Here is a 22571-nt window from a genome sequence, read left to right on the forward strand (position 1 = left end):
ACACCACCTGCTGCTGAAAACTACACGACGAAACCACTTCATGGGTCATTCCATAACTGTAGGACATTTGGGCTTCAGCATTTTTGAAAAATAAACCTTGTCTTTTACAATTTTCTGCTCCATATTCATCAATAATAGGTCATAAACTATCAAAGGCTTGATAGGCTCAGCTTACACATGAATGGTACCATTCTTATTCCATGTTTTATTTGTTGTTTGCTAACCCTAATCACAGTAACAGGGTTGCTAATCCATGCTAATGTTAGCTTTTTCTCAGCAGTAGAAGCTAGATATTTAGCTGCTGTTACTGCAGACCAAGAGGACAAACTGACTGATGGAAAACAGAAGAATTCTTTTTATCTTGAAAATAGGAAGTACAGTGAGACACTCAATGAAGGCTGACAATGTTGGGAAAATATGAATAATAGAAGAGAGGACATAGCATTGCTCTACCCATTCTTTAGGAAAACTGATGATGTTAATTCCAGCCTTTCATGTGATTCACTGTTTTCTTCTTTACCTGCTAAAAAGGTTGTGCTAACATGTTGTGGGCACATCTTCCATGCATAATAATTATTATTTAAAATATTATGTTGATTTAAAAAATGTTGAACAATTACAAGAGACATCAATGAAAAAATAATATCAAAAAAGGAGATTTAAATTTCATTTTAAGTGTTTTATTTGAGATTCAATTTGGTCATCAGGGGAGTGGGACAAGAGAAAAATAGCATTTTAGAGGGAACTCCATGAAGTTTGGAGACTTTGAGATGAACAAATCACATGCACTTGGGCATTGAAAGTCCACATTTATCAAGAGGTGTGGTCCCCATGTTCATTAATATACAGTAAATCCAGTCTGCAACTTCTTCATCCCAGTTCTTGTCAAGGCCACGCACACAGAATATCCTGTACTCTTTATTATCTTTATTTTTTGGAGTGGTAGATTACTGGGGATGACTTGAAATCATCATTTAAAGTAAACATTTAGATAAGTATACTATACTACACTAAATCAAAAAGAAAAACTACAAATGTAAATAATGGATGTATGGCTTTAAATTTATATGCTTTCTAAGCATTTCTGCATGTAGTAAGTATAAAGAATTTGGTTTACCCAGTTGTATAAAAGCATTTTTAAAAATCCCTCTTTGCACTGAAACTCCTAAAAGCTCATCTCTGTGTACCAAAGTTACATATTTAGAAGTTTTTTCCATAAAAATAATCCCTTTCTGCCTTAAAATTAGATGTCACCACCTCTCCTGTAGTTTGTGTTTTGTCCTGTTTGCAGGTATCTGACTGGAACTACTTGTCTCTGATCAGCAGTTACTAGCCTCACTGACCACCCAAATGTTTACTGTTTTCGTGTGCATTGCTTGGCTGCTTTTGTCTCTCTGGTTCTGTTGGTTGGCCGTGCAGTGGCTTGGTGGTTAGCACTTTTGCCTTGCAGCTAGGAGATCCCCGGTTTGTGTCCTCGCCTTCTCAGGATCTTTCTGCATGGAGTTTGCATGTTCCCTCTGTGCATGTGTTGGTCTACTCCAGGTTCTCCGGCTTCCTCCCACAGTCCAAAAACATGCTGAGGTTAATTGGTAACTTTAAATTGTCCCGAAGTGTGAATGTGAGTGTGATTGTCTCTATATACCTTTGCCCCAAGTCACCTGTTGGAGGGTTCTTCTGCTCAATGTTGCCAAGTGCTTGCTCAGAAGGAAATTCACAGGAAACTTTGGATTTGTTGGTTTTCTGTGTATAATTTTGTGATATCTTCACCTTTAAAAAAGTAAATTTTGACAGGTCTTTGCTCCACCTTCCCCTTACAAAATTCACTTTGGTTGTTTCATGAATATGATATAGGTCTTCTGGAAATATGACAAAATCTTCTGGGTCTTATACAGCAACTTGAATTATCAGTTTTGGTGATGTAGACAGTTGTGTTAATCAAATTTGACTAGTAACATGGCTTGTTAACTTCTTGTAAATGATTGCAATTGAGGTGATGACTTCTCAGAGCCAATTTAAATAGAGCTCATTTAATACATTGATTAGGTGTAGCCACAAACCCCACAATGGGAAAGTCTATGGAGCTCAGCACAGATCTTAAAAAGAAAATCATTGGTTTGAACAAGCCAGGGAAGTCACTTGGAGACATTTCAAAGCAGCCCCAGTTCCCAAAATCATCTGTTGTTGTGAGAATAAAGTTCATGGTACAGTCGTGTGACTGCCACCTTGAGGAAGAAAACACAAACTATCACCTGCTGCTGAGAGACAAATGGTCTGGAAGGTCGAGAGTCAAACAAGACTCACCAAAACACAGGCCTGCAATTAGACGCTGCTAGAACACAGGTGTCAGTGACTGCAATGACCAGAAATGTGTTTGGAGAAAAGAACGTGTGGCCTTTTCCCCCAACAACACCAAATCTAGCATCAAGCATGGTGTCTGTAGCATTTTCTCTGAGGGTGTTTTGCTGCCACCAGAACTGGTGCTTTACACAAAGTAAACTCAATAATGAGGAATGAAGATTACCTCCACATTCTTTAGAAAAACCTAAACTCATCAGCCAAGACGGTTGCAGTCAGGTGTTCCAGCAAGACAATGAACCCAAAACACACATCGAAAATGGTTTTCCAGCTTGTGAAAAGCACCATATTGACATACTAACGAAGAAAAAAAAAAACACATAGATTTTTGCTAGTGTGGGTTATTAACAGTTTTGATTAATTTTACAAGTAGACCTGTTTTTATGACAGTAATGCTTTTAAAACATCCTAAAAAGTACAGTAAGCGAACACTGACTTGACTTATTTTGTTTTAAATCTAATATTATTCGATTTATGGATGAAATTAAAACAGCTACTGAGCTCGCATCTAAGAATATCTGTCTTCACGACAACCAAACAAACTCCCTCTGCAGATTACGACCATAACTCAGTGCTCCTGAAAGGCTGGTAAGTGGGCCTTGAGCTGAGTGTTTTGTCAAATATGTATAACTGTCATAAGCAGTGTTCTTTCCCTGATCTCAAGATGCCAAAAGTTTTATCAAGTCAGTAAAGGTTTATTCAGTCTCAAAATATTTCACAGTTACAAAACATAGCATATAAACTTCTAAGAGCATTACAATAACAACACAAAGAAAACACTCACATTGTAAAGCTAATGTTCAGGTTTTGTCCATTTATGAAGCCTTAGGTTTGCGTTTGATCACTGAATTGATCCAGTCTATATAATTTACAACTTTAGTGTAAACTCCAGGTTTTCTAGAGTGGCCGCAGCCCTCTCCCCAGCTGATGATCCCATACAGGAAGCTGACATCATTCCTTGCACAAGCCAGAGGGCCGCCAGAGTCACCCTGGGGAAACACAGAAGTAGTTAGCCCACACACATAAACATACACACAGATCAAAGTGGAGGCACACAAACAGCTGAGTCACACACTTGAAACCTAATATATAACTAAAAACTGCACTCTAGCCATGAGGTAAACAGTCAGCTGTGACATTCAATTTAGAGGAAAGAGCTTAAATATTTCACACAGCTGGCTGAGTGGATGGTGCAGACATCTGTGAATCTTACAGATTCAGACCCACACTGACTTCCTCCAGCACTTCTCTCAGGGGAATCCCTGTTGCCCTCCTAAGCGATGTGTCATTATTCTGGTAGCTCAATTTTTTGATATCAATCCCTGGAGAGCCGAGGCAGGAGGTCACTACAGCTATATAGCCTCAGGGTGTTTATTCTGCTCAGAATACTTGATGAATAAACATAATTGTAAAAAACTTGAGCAGGCTGCACCAGCTCTAACTGGAGTTATGTGACGATCTGCGTTGGTTTGTCTGTCTGTCTGTTCACAACATTGCTTAAAAATAGACTCACGGATTTGGATGAAATTTTCAGGGAAGGTCAGAAATAACACAAGGACCACCTCATTAGTTTTTGTCAGTGATCTGGCTAATAGTCTGAATCCACGGATTTGTTAAAGAGTTCTCAGGGCGCTCAGGTAGTTCAACTGGTTGAACGGGCAACCCGTAAACAAGGGCTATGGTCCCCGATACTGTGGCCTGGGTTCAATTCCAGCTCACAGCCCTTTGCTGCAGGCCCCCCATTCTTCTCCCTACTTTCCTGTCTGCCTCCCTACACTAACCTGTCTTATAAAGGCAAAAAAAGAGATTTCTGTATCATTGTGAGATACCGGCACAGCGTCATTGCAACTATGACTACAAGTGAACACTACGTCAGCTGCCTGCTGACGATCACATGATTGCAATTCTACCACAAATCGACGGCTTCGGACCACGAATTTTTGAAAGATTTCATATGTCGGAAATCATACAATGACTGAGCAGTCTTGGCGGAGTACTGAGCTCTCTAAGTGCTTTTCTTGTGTTGCTAATGGAACCAATTACCAAAGCTAATGTTGACTTATGAACAAATAACCTATTAAGACTGAAGAGTAAGAGGTAAAAGGGGATATACTGGACATATCAGTCCTACAACTTGATCAAAATGCTAGTAAGCAACAGAATGAAAAACAGAAATAACAACTGGAACATAAATTACATTTTTTAAAACAATGAAATACCTTGAATTAAACAGCACTATGCCAACAATGTCAGAAAAAAAATATTTAAGCATAACCTCAAATCAAAACAATAAGACAGTGGAGTTTAAGATAGAATCAGGCGGTAATTTGGAATTACAACAGGTGGGAGAAGCACCTGTTGTAGTTCCAAAAACAACCTCAAGCCTGCAATCACATTTAAACTGTAAAGAGGTTCAGTTTAGTTTCTGTTCTAAGACTCTAGCACTTACCCGGCAGAGCTGAATTTAATTTTTTTTAAAAAAAACTGCGTTTTCCTACCTGGCATGCATCAACACAGCCATTTAGTCCTGCGCAAATCATGTCGGCAGTGACGTGGTTGCCGTAGACCTCTGGTTTCTTACAAACGTCGTGAGGAATCAACCTCACTCCCCCCTCCTGCAGACTCGAGTACCCCTTTGCTTCTGTCAGATGAAACACAATGAGCTCGTGAAATTACAGAAAAGTGAAACCTAATTAACTTGATCAGGGCCAGATTTTGGAAATACTGAGGTCATGAGTACCTAACTCCAGGTCTAGACATCTAGACCAGTGTCCTCAGTGAACTTTAGAGTTGCTGCTAAAGAATGGATGTACCCTCTGTTTGTAGTCTTTATGCTAAGCTAAGCTAAGCCAATCCGCTGCTGGCTATGACAGCAACACTGATCTTAACATCTAACTCTCAATGTGAACATAATTGAGTATTTCTTAAATTGTCAAAGCATTCATTTTACATGTATTGAAAATAAATAAATTCAACTTCATGCATTCTGCATGGAGTTTGCATGTTCTCCCTGTGCATACATGGGTTTTCTCCAGATAGTCCGGCTTCCTCCCACAGCCTAAAAACATGCTGGTGATTCTAAATTGTCCATAGGTGTGAATGTGAGTGTTTGTCTCTATGTGTAGCTCTGTGATAGACTGGTGACCTGTCCAGGGTGTCCCCTGCCTTCACCCTAAGTCAGCTGGGATAGACTCCAGCCTCCCACAGCCCTAATGAGGATTAAGTGGTGTATAGTTAATGGATGGATATTTCTCAAAATAAAAATACAGTGCAAGTAAATCTGTCATCCTCGCCTATAGTGGTATAACTAAGGAATTCCCTGACTGGAGTATGCTCTTTAGGATCATGTTCAACGTACAAGTGTAAATAGCTGTTGTCAAGATAAAAGTGAAGTGATACAGCACCACCATGTCCTCATCACTCACTCTCATGCATATGTCCCCAGCCGCTAATAGCACAGCAGTAGTTATCAGGGAACATTGTGCTTTTGTCTGGTAGACAGATGGGCCTGATGAACGGGGTTCTCTTCACACACCGCCCGTCCTGCTTCTTCAGCTTCACGAGAACTGGCAAACAGTAACACAATGTTATGAAACTGGCAAAGTGGTAGATTTGGAGACTCCGTTGCCCCATGAAACTGCCCCACCCAAATATCAGCGTGTGTGTGTGTGTGTGTGTGTGTGTGTGTGCGTGTGTGTGTGTGCGTGTGTGTGTGTGTGTGTGTGTTCATGTAGGGGGGGCGCAGCGACACAGCTGTTCACTGACGCACAGCTGTGCACACAGAGTGGAGTCTTAAGTGAGTTTGTGTGTTTCTGAGCGAAAAGGAGGTCTTCAAGTTTATGTGAGTCACTGGTGTGTGTGTGTGTGTGTGTGTGTGTGTGTGTGTGTGTGTGTGTGTGTGTGTGTGTGTGTGTGTGTGTGTGTGTGTGTGTGTGTTTAATGATTACCAATGTCATGTAGGGTTGGATTAAACACTGAGAACTGTTTTGGAAAGATGTACTCCTCCACTCCAAACGTCCTGGTGTTGGGACCAGTGACGTTAAAATTCTGCTGGCCAAGCACCACGCGAATTTGAGACCTCAGGGGGCTGTGAGAGACATTTTTTTGTCACTCATCTGCCAATGTATGCACTCATAACACTCAATATAAGATGAACTTTTTCATAATAATAATAAAAGTCTGTCCAGCATTTCAATCAAGAGCCTCAAACACTATTGGATAAAGTTCCTCGAAATGTTTTGTGCATTATCCACATTCATCCTCAGAACACCCCACCACAACATTTCTTTTAGCAACACAGTTAGTTACATTTTTTGTTGGAAAGTCACAGTAGAGATAGACAGGAAAGGTGGGGAATGACAGCACAGGACAATGTCCTCTATTTGATATGTGCTTTAAAACCCCTGCCATCGGGTCATCCCACTCTAAAATTTTACACAAGAATTGGTCAAATCTAATGAGGTGATTGCTTTAAAATATATCTACTACCCTTTCAACCTAATTTTGTAGTTCTCATGGCCTTTTCTCAAGCACTACTTTCAGGATAATCCTTATACCTTTGGCACAACAGCTGGCGGACTAAATGACTAAATGTTTTGTATGGCACCAATTATATGAAACATTTTTGTATTAGGGGCGTAATGAATATTGCTTCCTTTAACCCTGTGAACCCCAAACAATTTCTTGGTATTTCTTCTGCTCCTGTGACATTTTCCTTCAATGCAGGATCATTTTTTGCTTCAATACAAAGTCCAGCACCTCTGTGGAAATAGCACAAGCACGGCTAAACGTAGAACGAGCTCAGTCAGTATGAAAAGTTGTAATATCACAAATCCCTAAAAAAAAAGAAGGGAATTTTCTTTGATTATGTGTTAAACAAAAAAAAATTAAACTATGTCAATTTCCCATGTGTCCACATTGTTAGCAGTCAAGGCAAAAAGATGGTGGGTCTACCTACTAGAGATTTTTTTTACAACTTTACATTTGTTTCCATCCTTGTCTCCACTCCGCTCTGTGTAACACAGCCTGCAGTTCAGCCCAGTGGAGCTGAAACGTCCCTGATCTTCTGCAGTTTTTACAGGTTTAGCTCTGAGTACAGAGGAACATTTCCAGCAACCATCACTCCTGTGTTCTAATGCTACATTGTGTTAGCTAATGGTGTTGAAAGGCTAATTGATAATTAGAAAACCCTTATGCAATTATGTTAGCACATGAATAAAAGCATGCGTTTTCATGGAAAACATGAAATTATCTGGGTGACCCAAAACTTTTGAACAATGTTGTATACTTTGCAAATATTGTACACTGTATCTTCTTCAAACAGCTGCTACTTATATTAAGACCAGTTTGATGATTCAGTGCTTTGGATAACGATATTTGACTTTGAACAGTGGCAACAGATGCCTGTTAACTGACATCAGTGTGAATTTTCATGTAAACATCAAGAACTATTTGTGTCCATAAAGCTGTGGAGCTGAAGAGTGAAAGCCTCTGAAGTCACTTGACTTTTAAGCTGTGACTGTCCTCAGCTACACCACCATTCAAAAGTTTGGGGTCACCCAGACAATTTCATGTTTTCCATGAAAACTCACACTTTTATTCATGTGTTAACATAATTGCACAAGGGTTTTCTAATCATCAATCAGCCTTTCAACACCATTAGCTAACACAATGTAGCATTAGAACACAGGAGTGATGGTTGCTGGAAATGTTCCTCTGTACCCCTATGGAGATATTCCATTAAAAATCAGCTGTTTCCAGCTAGAATAGTCATTTACCACATTAACAATGTTTAGACTGCATTTCTCATTCATTTAATGTTATATTCATTGAAAAAAAACAGCTTTTCTTTCAAAAATTAGGACATTTCTAAGTGACCTCAAACTTTTGAATGGTGGTGTACAATGGTAAGAAAACTGCTCTATTCAGCAACAGAACAAATGTTTTACATTTATTTAGCTGAGTCAGATTTCTTTCTGCTTTTCATACACTGACTGAAAACGGTTCCAAGGACATAAAATGTACTTTAACTCACTTGCTGATACCTTTTTACATTTGTTAAGAAAGAACAACTTGCACAGATGTAACATTCAGTGCAGCCGAAGGTAATTCATTTACATACTTGCGAAAGAAGCAGTGTGCTGCAGAGATGACCCAGCAGGAGGAGATCAGACTGCCAGCACAGAAGTCTGACTGGCCAATATAAATGGCTGCCATCCATGGATGAGAACCAGGCAGGGCCGAGTGTCCACCCAGAATCCGCCCCCTGGCTATTGATAACCTCTTCTTGTGCTTTGTCCCACACACAGGATTTTTTGCTGACTTGGAGGAGTTGGGTTTTTTAATGGTGGTCAACAGTGAGTTAATCCTTCGAGAAGAAGCTTAGACAAGTTAAAACAGACGATTATTTAAGACTTAGTAGCACTGTTACTAGCATAAACTACTACTTTCTAAACTACAAGAAACTAAACCACTACAAATCAGTTTAACAGCTACAAGTTTTTACTAGCTTCCTAAATACCTCTTCTGAATATCTTTGATTTTGCCCCTGGCTGATTTCCCCCTGCAAGAAGCACAAAAGCTGTTCTGGAGGGTGATAACGTCAGGGTAAGGGAGCATCTCGCTGCGGATCATACGTCAAGGACACAGCCTGTGAATTCTATGCATACCCCTGGCATCATGACAACCAGCCAACTACGCCAAATCCCACTCACCACATAAACATGTGACTCCACCTGAGATGACATGTTGATTCAGGGTGAGTCATGCCTTACTTTCCTGCCGCATCTTGGTCGAAAAAAAAGCTCTTTCACTCAAGCTGACAGCCAAGCTAAGTTTAACTACTGAGAGCAGTGACTCAGCTGAGAGGAGCTACACTCAACTGTTTTGTTTTTATCACAAACATTGGATTATTCATTAGTCAGAGGCTGACAGAGTAAAGACATTAATATACAGAGTGACCTTGAATAGCCGTTATTTAAACTGAAATGAGTCTTCAGAGTGGCCTGTTCTAAGGATAGTATATATTGAAAAAAGTCTGTGTTACCTGATTTGACAAAATACGCATTTTCTTATTATTTCTGTCCATTTGATGAACAAAAATGTATATTATGCTTAGACGAAATTAACCCTCAATCAACAAAACTGGTTTAAAAAATGAATTATGTTTTTTCCCAATTCTTATTTTTTTGGCTCATCATTTTTCTTTGCGGTTGTCTAAAACCTTAAAATCAGCAAGTCTTAAATGCAGGTAAACCCCAGTAGAAGCAACTGATAAAAGCAACATCAAGCTGCTTGGTAAAAATATCTGGTAGCCAATGTGTGACTTAATCTCACGGCAAAACACACAATACATCTCTTTGGTGAGAAAAAACAACTAACTTACCAATAACTGCAGATACATTTAAGTCATTAAACACTGTATCATTTCTAATTTGACAAAGTTAGCCCCAAAATAACTCAACAACAACAACAAAAAGACCGCAAACTAGTCTCCTGTTTACTCACACACAGGCATTATACATGAAGGGATGTCACAGTACTCCCAGGAGATGGCGCTGTCATTTAGTGTGTAGCACCACGGCCTTTTGTCCCCATCTGGGTTTCTGCACACAGAAACACAGTGAACATAGTGTAGCATCAGTTTTTTTATAAGTAAGCTTATTTATTTAAATAATGTTTTAGTGTCAAAGCCATAATACACATCTTTTTCAGCAACAAACTAACAATAAATGTACATACACTACCGTTCTAATGTTTGAGGTCACTGAGAAATGTCCTTATTTTTGAAGGAAAATCTTTTTTTTTTCAATGAAGATAACATTAAATGAATCAGAAATCCAGTCTAGACATTGTTAATGTGGTAAATGACTATTCTGCCTGGAAACAGCTGATTTTTAATGGAATATCTACATAGGGGTACAGAGGAACATTTCCAGCAACCATCACTCCTGTGTTCTAATGCTACATTGTGTTAGCTAATGGTGTTGAAAGGCTAATTGATGATTAGAAAACCCTTGTGCAGTTATGTTAGCATATGAATAAAAGTGGGAATTTTCATGGAAAACATGGAATTGCCTGTGTGACCCCAAACCTTTGAACGGTAGCGTATGTGTGAAGATTCTCAGTCTTCCAGGTCATGGTGATCATAGGAGCTTCAGTAAAAATCAACCGGACTTCGCTTGTAGGTTCTTAAAGATGTTTCACCTTCATCCAAGAGGCTTGTTCAGTTCTAACTGACTAATGGGGAGTAGCAGAATATATAGTCACTCACTTTGAAAGCCAAAGGACATTCCTTTGAGGACAGCAATGTCCACATTTTGGACAGAGAGCACAGATGGTTTGAGAGAGGAGTGAAGGAAGCCATCGAGGTCAAACAGCCATATATATAATGCAGTGATTAGGTCTCTACCCAGAAAGTTTTGCCATCGTTAACATCTTGAGTAACTCCTGACTTGGAGATTCACTCCCTTTGTTGTGTAAACTGACTGCCCCATCACCATGGTTGCTGTCGTTGTTGGTGGACCACCTGATTTCACAACAATCACACCTGGATACATATGAGTTCTGGGTTGTTAATGGGCCACTAGCCATGTGACCTGGAGTGACTATATACTCTGGTACTCCCCATTAGACAGTTAGAACTGAAGAAGCCTCTTGGATGAGAAGTGAAACATCTTCAAGAACCTACAAGAGAAGTCCAGTTGATTTTACTGAAGCTCCAACGAATATATGTACTCTGTCTGTGTGTGTGTGGGCCTAAATACCAGTGTTTGCTTGAAACTGGCTTTTCCTTGATGTTTAGTATATTTTAGGATGCACACCGTATCCTAGGGATATGTCATACTGCTGGGTAGTCATATAATAGCAGTTATTGAGCAAGATGTTTCAGCACACACCTGCAGTAGGCATGCTCGCCAAGGCCCTTGAAGGTTGATGCAACCACTGTGCCCACATGGAGCTCGTCAAACAGTAGGTCTGAGTTCCACGGCAGGCACTGGGCGCCGGACATTGTGGTGTCCACCACCCCTCTGTAATCTGTGCCTCTGCTGTTGTAGCACTCTGCCTCTGCCTCTGTGCATGCATGCATACCCACAAACCACAGGCAGAAACATACAAAACAGTCTCAGACGTGTCTCGTTTCCACAGTAAAACTTGGATATGTAAACGATATGAATTCAAACTTTTTTTGAATGCAGCTGAATATCTCTGTGATGACAAATCGCTTTTCTTTGGAAATCAGTTAGAGCAAGTCTTTAACCTCGGTCTGTGCGTTAATGACAACAGCTGAGAACAAGCTTAGCAGCATGCTCATGTTTTCACATGCTACCATTAGCTAACTATTATCACACACAAGCAAGAACACGCATGCACTCTATAAACATGAATGCATGAGAAACACACAAGAGGTAACATAAAGAATGTCTTTCACCTGGCAGATAAATGCATGTAAGAACTACTCTGAATGTATGCAGGCTGCAGCCATCAGAAAACCTGATTTTCAGGAGTATCTTCAGCCTGACAGACACATTATTTGAATTTACTTATGCTTTGTAATTGAATTAGATAAACAGAATCATAGTCTTGCTGCTACTTACCAAAGCTACAGTAAGGTCCGGTGTAGCCACGTCTGCAGTTACACACTTCTCTGCCAGTGGATGTGATCATTCGACACGTTCCATCATTCTGACAAGGGTTTGTACGACACACTGGAGACATCAAGACACACAATGTCATATCTTACCACCATTAACTAGAAACTATAAAATCTGTATGTGTTTTTTGCACATCGCTAGTTCTTTTAATATGTTTTAGTTTAATGACTTACTATGTGGTTTTAAAATAAAAATTTCTCTTTAAACATCTAAACTTCAAAACACACGCATTGTATTTACTTTGCTATTTATCAGCTATTGACTGTAAAAAAAAAAACAAAAAAACGCATAATCGTTTGATTTTTAACTTTCTGTCATCACACTGTTCATCTGTCACATGCTGTTCCATCGAAAAACTTTACTAAATCTAAAATGGGACATTTTATCAAAATAACTTGATTCTACATGTCTCATTTAAACATTTCTCGAAATCGCTTTTGATATGTATGTCACATTTACAACACGAAAAGAACTCAGAGAGCGCAGTACTCTGCCAAAGCTGCTCAGTCGTATGATTTCCCACAGATGAAATCTTCAAACAATTCTTGGTCTGCAGCGGTTGATTTGTAGTAGGATCACAATCATGTGATCGTCAGCAGGCAGCTGACGTAGTGTTCACTTGTTGTCATAGATACAATGACACCGTGCCACTATCTCACAATGATACAGAAATCTTTAGCAAATCTGCTGATACAGACTATAAGCCGCATCTCTACCAAAATCTAATAACTTGGTCCTTGTGTTGTTTCTGACTTTCCCTGAAAATTTCATCCAAATCTGTTAGTCTGATTTTGAGTAATGTTGTGAACAGACAGACAGACAGACAAACCAACGCCAATCGTCACATAACTCACCAAACGCCAAAAATGAACCTTTGGAATTAACCAGATTCTGTAAAAAAATAAATAAATAAAAAATTCTGTCCTCCTCTAACTGACAATCTAAAGCAGATGTTTTAGATTGTCAGTTGGTAAATCAATATTTTTTTAAATCAGTACTTTTAATTCGTCATCACTACATTACGATTTTGTTCCTGAGCATGCCCAATTTAAAGGAGTACTTGTCAATATTTTACATTAATAATGAATTGAAAAGTGTGTGTAATGTGAAGGTCAATCATCGTGGCAAACATTCACACAATTCTATATTTCTGTCCAGTTCTACGGATCTTTTCAACATCTTCCATCTCATTGCTTTGGTTTGGTTTTGGTTCACTCTCACTGCTCTTACAGGCAGCTGGGTTTTTTTGCTAAATGCTCTGCCACATGTCTAGCACCACATAGCAGACAAAGTCACGACGCTTTCCTTGTGATTAATCAGCAGTATAAAAAATCACTAGAAGAGAGGCAAATGCTGGAATGTGGCCACAAATATGACTTCAAACAAATGGTACTGTTCTGTGCTCGCTAGATATGTGAAAGGACAGCTGTGTGCTAACATAATCACAAATATACAAAAAGGTGACAATGTGTAAATACTGTGTTTACAGCTTAATGTCTCTCTTAATTTCCTGCATAAACAGCACAGTACACACAAGTTCTGTGCTCTAATGTACATGTAATGTATCTGGCCTGAGTATTCCCCAAGGTAACATTGCAACATCTGAAAAATATGCTCAATGCACATTGGGTTCATTGAATCAGAACAGCCCTCTGTGCCTGAAGTGTTTTGGCAGAGAAATCCATCTCTAAGAAAGCTTTAGTTCAGATGAGACCAGAGAAGAAGTTGATCTCAATACAAACTAAAAACTAGTTACATTTTGGGGTGAAAAACCAAACATACGTACATCCATTTAGCTAAAAGCAAGAATTTTTTCCCATGATCACTGTAAGATGAGCTCCTGCCATCATGACAAAAGCAAATTTCACTTCAGGGAGTATGATACCACCTCACTGCCTCTTTCACCTTTATTCCAAGGAATCTGATAAATGCCTATGAACATCCCCCCAGTTGAGATGAAAGCACCTTACAGACCCATGGGGTGTGTCCTGAAACAGCATTTCTGACTCATGGTGAGTCATATAATCTGTCTTTTCTTCCATGGAGAGGTTATTCTTGTAGCTATGGAGCTGTGATCAAAGAAAGGGTAGGGCCTATCTTTCAAATCTTCTGCAAGGAGGTAATTTTGGAGAGGGAAATATCAAATATTTGTGTTTTTTGAGGCATTAAATCAAGTTACAAAAACAATAAAACAATATAGACTACCATTCAAAAGTTCAGGGTCACTTAGAAATGTCCTCATTTTGGACAGAATAACAGTTTTGTCAATGAAGATAACATTAAATGAATGAGAAATCCAGTGTAGACATTGTTAATGTGGTAAATGACTGTTGTAGCTGGAAACAGCTGGTTTTTAATGGAATATCTCCATAGGGGTACAGAGGAACATTTCCAGCAACCATCACTCCTGTGTTCTAATGCTACATTGTGTTAGCTAATGGTGTTGAAAGGCTCATTGATTAGAAAACCCTTGTGCAATTATGTTAGCACATGAATAAAAGTGTGAGTTTTCATGGAAAACATGAAATTGTCTCCAAACTTTGACTGGTCATGTATACGTTTGCTCATGTTGCACTTTCCTCATTTCCAGTTGCATTCTCCGCCAAAAATTTGTAGATGTTAAATGTCTGCTGTATTCTTGGTTGGCTAACTGACTGACAGCTCAGCAGCTGACTCATTGTACTGCTCTATGCTAGGATTTAGTCTTGTTATTCCAGCAAAAGCAGACCGTAAAACAAAAACGAGATGCTGTTGAACCTTGAACAATGAAAGCTGAAAGCATGTCTTACTTGTGTAGCGAACCCTCTCACACTTGGTTTCCCCCGCCACACATGTGCATTGTTCCACGTTACGGAGATGAATTCGTCCCCAAGACTCTCCAATGTCATAATAGCGCAGGTGTACGGTTTCATAGCACTTCTCTGAAAAGCCGACAGGACACACAAAAGGCAGCAGGTTGAAACATGAGTGGAGATTAAAGAGCTTCAACGCTGTGGACAAATCTGACCTGACCAGTACATGATGGAGTCAAAGTGGTCATATTTTTTTAATCTGTGATTTTTTTGCTCATGTCTGATTGTTTTGGCTGTAAGAAATGAACATAAACCCACTATTCAGTGAAAAAAACTGCAGTTTTTTTCACTGCAGATTATTAATCACCAGGCAATTATAAATGATTAAAATAATCTGCAAGTATATAAAATAAGTTTTCGAAGGTATAAAAGTAAGCAACATTGAGGGCATGACGATGCTAACTGATAGTTTTCATTTCAAATTTACTTGACATTTTGAAGTGTCGATATGGAATATTTCAGTTTAGCTAAATAGGTTTAAAATGAAAAGACTAAGACATTTTAATATTATCTATTTATATTCATTATTTTGTGGAGAACGTCACGTCCAATAATTTTTTATGGTCACTCACAGACAGTTTCCATATTTTTTGAGATATGATAATCTCACTCAAGGTCTGCTAATCAGCATTTGAACAAGCTTTCAAACACATTTCAATGTCTATAGCAGGAAACTGAGTTCCCTGTGTTGTATTTTGTTGGTTCATTTGCTATAATGACAAGGGTTATATGTTGACATTCAAGTGAAATAATTAAGCAAATTCTATCTGCTGATAAAGATTATTAGCTGTGGTTGAAAGCTGAGGAATAAGCTGGCAAACAGGAGCTTGATTTGAGGTAGTTTTGTCAAACTGTTAGTCAGGAGTGAACTTTCAGTCCAACCTTTCATCATGTTCAAAGTAGAGTAGAGTAGTGGTACAGCAGATTGACTCTTGATATCAAAACACTCTATTCAGGGAGTAGAGACCAAAGAGAATCTGACAAAACCAAATTTATGGCTTTATGTGTTCAACAGTTAATATTCTGATTGGGGTAATTGTTAAATAGCTGCACATACATACAGTTGCGAACAAAAGCATTTGTGTATTTTGGTTCTTTCATAGATTTATTAAAGGTCTTATGTATATATGAGAAAATGTGCTCAGTCAAAAATATGCATACAGCAACGGTAACATTTGGTTTAATGTCACTATAACTAGACGCTTTAATGTAGCCGTCCACAAGCTTCTGACAAGCTTCTAATTGTATCTTCAACTACTCCTCTTGATAAAACTGGTACACTTTAACTAAATTTGATGGTTTTCTAACAGACACTTGTGTCATCATCACAGTCCACAGGTTCCTGATGAGGTTTAACTCAGGACTTTGGAGAGACCAGTCTAAACTCTTAATTCTGGCCTAATTTATCCCTTTCTCTACCATTTTTGGTGTGTGTTTGGGGTCATTGTCTTGTTGGAACATCGAACTGCATCCAAGACCAAAGTATCTGGCTCATGATTTTAAGTTTTCCTTAACCCTTTGATGCGCACTGTGGGTCAGGAGATACCCACTTTCCATTGGATTTGGGTCACTTTTGACGCATGTTGCACATCAAAGGGTTAAGAATGTGGAGGTAATCCTCCTTCTTCATTGTTCCATTTACTTCGTAAAGAACCAGTTCCACTGACACCAGAAAAGCTCCAGAGCATCAAACAGCCCCGTACCACCTCACCTGTCTCAACAGTAGTATGATGTTCTTGGGGTTAAGGGCCTCACTTTGTCTTATTTCTGGTCATTGTGGCCAAATAGCACAAGCTTTGTTTGCCCCTCGCATATGAAACTCCCTCCCTGAGCACCTGAGAGCTCCACAAACAGTGGATGTTTTTTAAAAAAAGGCCTAAAGACCTTTCTTTTTAACAAAGCTTTTAATTAAACGTGCTCCTGAAATTTGTTTTATTTTTATATTGGTAGTTTATCTGACTATTTTCTTCTTATTACATGATTGTTTTGTTTTTATCCGTTTTATATCTTCAGTGTAGCACTTTGAGATTTTGCTTAAATGAAAAGTGCATTACAAATACAATAGATCACAGACCTTTCCTCCAGAAGGCCTTTTCTCAGTGTGATCAGCGGCCCTTAAGATGCCGCTTCTAGAGGAAGGACTTCCCTCTGCATGGTAGCTTCTCAGTCCATGGCAATGTAAAACACACCTGACTGTGGACACTCACACCTATGCTCCAGCAGGTTTTATTTCATTGCAGACCTGTGTTTTGGTGATTTTAGCTGACTCTTGACCATCCTAGTCTTTCTTTTCTGATAGGTTGTGAGTAGAAGCTTGCCATTGGTCAATAATATTAGTCGGCATTCTCCCCAGTTCCGCTGTCTGTGTGTTACAATTTTTTTTGCCAGGGTTAACAACAACATTAAGCTTCAGACTGCGTCCTACCACAGTGAAAATGAAAGTGAAAGTTTCGCAGAGGATTTGGGTCTTAGATGATCCATTTTAATCACACTGCTCCTCTCCCTACATGCAAGCGTTACACCACACAAATTCCACCAGTCACTATTTTGAGGAAAAACCAAAGGCGCACCTTAGCTTAGCTCCACCCACAACGACTGTGATTGGTTTAAAGAAATGCAAACAAGCCAGAGCATTTTTGCACCTGTAGGACAATGACTCTATCAGAAAAGTTCTGAGTTATAAGAGACATTCAAAACTCAAGTTTACAAGCACTTTACAAGTACATGTAAAAAAAAATTGCACACTTTAAACTAATACAATAACAGTAATAGCCAGCGAAACCTACTTTGCTCACACAATCTCCCAGTAAAGTCCTCAGGACAGGTGCACTCAAACGAACGCCTGAGTGGGATCGGCGTGCAAACACCTCCGTTCTGACATGGTTTCATCTGACACAGATCTGTGATTCTGCGTGACGTGTGGACAAAACCTGAAATCCATCAACAAGGCCAAAACACAATTAGAGGGAAAGCAACTTTTTTAATTTCTCAATATAAAACACCGGAATGCACATGGGCAGCCAGTCCTGTAAACAAACCATCTGGCTGGGTTTTCTCGGGCGCACAGAAGCTCCACTGTCTGTCCCGATCAAAATTGTGTGTGAGAGAGCACCTAAAATGAGGGAAACAGAAATCACCTGCATTACAAACGGAATAAATATTGACAGTGGAATTAAACAAGGGCAATGTGATATGAACTCAAAAATATCCCCAATCAGCAGTTCTCCCCCTGGCTGCACACAGCCTGAGCCAAGCCCTGCATTCCCTTCCTGAGGTGTGGAACTTTTGGCCTCCCAGTACCTGTCTGCTGCTTTAGAGGACCCCTGATGCCCGTCCCTAATGTGGGTAAGGTTCCTCTCCTAGGACCAACGTGCCTTGAGAGATCCCTTCAACATAGCTCCCAAGATCACAGGGATACACAACCATGGTAACTTCAAATCATCCATCCATTATCTACACATTGCTTAATCCTCATTAGGGTCATAGGAGGCTGGAGTCTGTCCCAGCTGACTTAGGGTGAAGGCAGGGGACACCCTGGACAGGTCACCAGTCTACATATAGAAACAGTCACACTCACACCTACAGATAATTTAGTGCAACCAATTAACTTGAGCATGTTTTGGGACTGTGGAGGAAGCCAGACTACCCAGAGAAAACCCATGCAAGTACAGGGAGAACATGCAAACTCCATGCAGAACGATACCAGGAAGGCCGGGACGCAAACCAGGGATCTTCTAGCTGCAAAGCGAAAGTGCTAACAACCAAGCCACTCTGCAGCCCAACTTCAAATCAATTTAATTCAAATCAGTTGTATTTGTATGGCACCATTTCACAACATGTCATCTCACAGCACTTCACACTGTAAGTTCAAGATGTTACAAATTTTAAAGGGAGAAACTCAACCTTTCCCAGATACTTTCCCAAATATCATTTTCATTATCGATACCTTATGAGAAACAAAAAAGTCCCTTATGGTTGAGGTGCAATGACCCAATCTGAATCTCCCTTTAATATCTGTATGAGGCCATAATAGGTAATCTAGAAAGTCAATGAGAGGAATTGTTTCATGGTAATATTGTATTTTTAGTTAGCAAGTATGACTTTCCTCCATGCGCCAGAGCGAAACATCACAATATCTTACTACAGTATTTATCTTCTATGTGGTCTCCTTTTGATAACTAATGTAATATTTTTTCACTTCCATTCACTGAACCTCCCCTGACACTGTGGACTGGTTACCTGGCCACCTTAGCATGTTGATGAATCACTCTGATGTTAGCATTTACCTCAAAGAACCACAGCACCAGCCTGACAAATCTGTTAGGGTCTGTATTCTATACATACTGATACTGTGACATAAAATTCCTTACATCACAAGAGAGGATTTTTTTCCACCCTCCCTGAGATGGCATTTTTTGACAAACCAGCACTCACTAACTCTGTCAATCATCCACTGGCCGAATTAATTAAAGTAGCATTAACACACCACTGCACCACTCGCTGAAACTGCGATACATAATGACAGACCTATGCTGGCAGTGAGCACATCATAAAAACATGGGGCCATATTGCAGTACTTTCATGTGTAGGTGGACCAGAGATGTTGGGACATATATAATTGAATACATGTTGCACCGACTTGCTGGCATCCACCCTTCCTGTCTCAATGCCAAGTAATGGAAAGCCCTCCAGCTATGTTGTATTTCCAAAATAATAAAAAGAGGATTTTGTTGCTGTGTCACAACGTGAAGCAATAAAAAAAGGGGGAAAAAAAATGCAGAATGATATTTTCACTGTGGCAGCTGTTTATACACCCTTGGGATTAGATATATGAAGCAGTAAATGTGAAATTAATTTCAGCTGTTGTCGCAGTCATTTCTACGTTTGCCTCATGTGACTTTTAAAAACTGTTGGTTGTGAAAACACTGTATTGTAAGAATGCAATTACAAGCAATGACACATTCAGCAATGAGCCTTTTAGTACAGTCAGTTTGTGTGCCGATGACACTGCTGCGTAAATCCCTCATCACTGCCTGCTGTAATTAGGTGTGACTACACACCTTAATTACACACTGCATGGCTTCAGATGCAATGTATGATGGAAAATGCGCCTCGCCTGTGACGTAACACTTGTATATTGTGATAGAGTAACACAGCGGTGTGTGGTTTGTGAGTGTGTGTCTGAGCAAAGACAAATATAACGCAACGGCCCTTCTACCTGTTCATTGTTGACCTTTCTCTGATGGTGATAATGATGGTGATTACGCACACATTACTGACTATTAGTGTAACTAAAACAGAAGGTCCAGACAGCTGGCTAATAAGGACTCACCACGGTCTTGAGGATAGGACGGTGATGCAGTGATGATGAATCCTTCCACCCTGACGAAATGGAAGCTTACATTCTTTGCCTGTTGTCGTAAGAACTTGCAATAGAGGCGAAAACGACGGATTGTTAGAGGCTTCAGGTCAAAAACACAAAACAATGACATGAGAAACTGTTTCTAAAACAGGCTTCACACAAAAAAAAGACCCCTTTCACAGTGATGAAAGGGCTTAAGAGTCATTTCAGAATTGGAGGACATTTGGGCTTCATAATTTTTGAAAAAATAGACTTGTGTTTTACAATTTTCTGCTCCATATTCATCAATGATAGGTAATAAACTATCAAAGGCTTGATTGGCTCAGCTTACACATCAATGGTGCCATTTTTTACTTCATGTTTTATTTGTTTGCTAACCCTACTCTAATCACAGTAACAGGGTTGCTAATACATGCTAATGTTAGCTTTTTCTCAGCAGTAGAAGCTAGATATTTAGCTGCTGTTACTGCTGACCAAGAGGACAAACTGACTGATGGAAAAAAGTCAAGAAAAAAGTCTAAAAAGTTTGTCTTATCCTGATAATATGAGGTAGAGTGAGACATTCAGTCAATGCTGACAATGTGATGAAAATACTAAAAAAATAGAAGAGAGGACAGTTTATCATGTGATTTACTGTTTTCTTCTTCTTCTACCAGCTAAAAAGGTTATGCTAGCAGGGTTGTTGTGGGACACACGTTCCATGCACAATAATTATTATTTAAAATATTATTTTGATAAAAAATAAAATTCCCACAATTACAAGAGACTTCAATGAAAAAAATTATATCAAAAAATTAGATTTAAATTTCATTTTAACAGTTTTATTTGAGATCCAATTCGGTCATCAGAGGGGTGGGACAAGAGAAAAATGGCTTTTTAGGGGGAACTTCAGACTTATTTGGTATTTTAAAGAACATTTTCAAACATTCTTTTCCCCTAGTTTTTTAAATTTGGTCTCAGGACAAGTACATTTACACAACAACTGCATCTCTTAGTATTTTGTACATGGACTATTTGAAATTTGATGCGTAGAATGTCCTCTAATTCTGAAATGACCCATAAACCTTAGACAATCATATCATGGGAGTTATAAGACATGTAACACCTCTGTAAAACACTACCTGCCTGACAAGATGTCCAGGTCCTCCAGCTGAAACCAGCTGTGCACCCCTCCCTCCCTCATTCCCCTAATTTGTACACGGGACAAAAAATAAATCAAAGCCTACCTTTCCGGCTCTCCCTGTATGGCTCAAGGATCATTGTTTCATTTCTAGGTACTGATGTGCTCTGAAACCACGGAAGAGAAGTTAAATCACAGTTTCCCTGCTTTTCACAACAGAGATAGGTAAATACGAAGGTTGGAACTTACCGTCCCTGCACTGACAGCGCACGATAGAAACAGCAACAGTGTGTGTTCCATCAGGAAAGTTTGCAAGTGTCGGTTCCTGGCGTCCGGAGAAGTTTTTTCTGTTTTTTTTTTTTTTTGTTTGTTTATTTCTCCTGAACTCGGGAAAGGGTTCGTGTGCCTGTCAGGTTTTATATGTCAGTTTCGGACTCCTCAGCCTTCCTTTTTGGTCATAGGATACGTGGGAGACCCTGCAAGTATTATCCCGTCCTTCACACTCTGAGGTTGCGTTGAGTAAACCCATTGCGTCATGAGGCTCGTCTGACTCCGCGGCATCCCAGAAGCAGAGCGGTGATCCCCGCTGCAGCTCAGCTGCACACACGCCCCGGCTCATGGAGCTCCGCAGGAACGGAAGGGAGAAGCCACGAGTCCCCAAAGTTTCCTGCTCCTTGAGAACTTCTCTTTTTTTTCTTTTTTCCTTTTTTTTTTTTAACCCTTACATCAGGGGTGTCAAACATAAGTCCCGCTGGCCAAAACCAGCCCGTCAGAGGGTCCAATCTGGCCGCGGGATGACTTTGCTAAGTGTAAAAATTACAGAGGTGAAAATGAATACTTCCTGTGAAAATATTTGAAGACATTAAACATTGTGTGATATAATGTGAGTCAGTACCTTCAGTATGACTGAGTTTAGCTTGGTTGAACTCTATTGTTGATCCACAACTTTTATGTATTTTTGTATATTTTCCACATTTCCAAAGCAGGCTGATAACTGAACTTTTACCTTAATAGTTCCTACTTCAGTTTGTGTGGTGTGTCAGTTCAGGTGGTCAGGATTACTACCCAGATGTGGAAATTAATATGAATTTTAAATAATTTTTACATCTTTACAAGTTGTAAAATACTATATCCCTGAACTAAAATGAGTTTGACACCCGTACATTTCATATTCCAGCTATTCTTCAAAAAACATGTTTTTGAAACATTCCGTCTACATTATTAAGTCA

The 22571-nt window shown here is 39.5% G+C and overlaps 1 protein-coding gene across 4 annotated transcripts; it reads right to left on the reverse strand.

Annotated features, from left to right (window-relative positions):
* Window positions 1-2915: 2915 nt before the first annotated feature.
* On the reverse strand, window positions 2916-22229 carry LOC111578288 (hepatocyte growth factor activator). Of its 4 annotated transcripts, none has more exons than XM_055007464.1 (15): window positions 21592-22229; window positions 21449-21509; window positions 20193-20322; window positions 17899-17972; window positions 17647-17790; window positions 14798-14929; window positions 11952-12062; window positions 11253-11427; window positions 9862-9959; window positions 8876-8917; window positions 8477-8735; window positions 6303-6442; window positions 5781-5921; window positions 4854-4996; window positions 2916-3344 (listed from the first exon to the last, which is right to left on the reverse strand). In XM_055007464.1, the coding sequence occupies exons 1-15, from the start codon at window positions 21640-21642 to the stop codon at window positions 3171-3173; spliced, it is 1875 nt and encodes a 624-aa protein (XP_054863439.1). In that variant the 5' UTR covers window positions 21643-22229; the 3' UTR covers window positions 2916-3170. The 4 variants fall into 4 exon arrangements, with proteins under 4 accessions (XP_054863439.1, XP_054863441.1, XP_035810926.2 ...); XM_035955033.2 differs by having other exon boundaries at window positions 2921-3344; window positions 20193-20286; window positions 21592-22192; XM_055007466.1 differs by lacking the exon at window positions 8876-8917 and having other exon boundaries at window positions 2920-3344; window positions 21592-22195.
* Between the last annotated feature and the right edge of the window lie 342 nt (window positions 22230-22571).

Source organism: Amphiprion ocellaris, chromosome 23, assembly GCF_022539595.1.
Source record: "Amphiprion ocellaris isolate individual 3 ecotype Okinawa chromosome 23, ASM2253959v1, whole genome shotgun sequence".
Classification (NCBI taxonomy): domain Eukaryota; kingdom Metazoa; phylum Chordata; class Actinopteri; family Pomacentridae; genus Amphiprion; species Amphiprion ocellaris.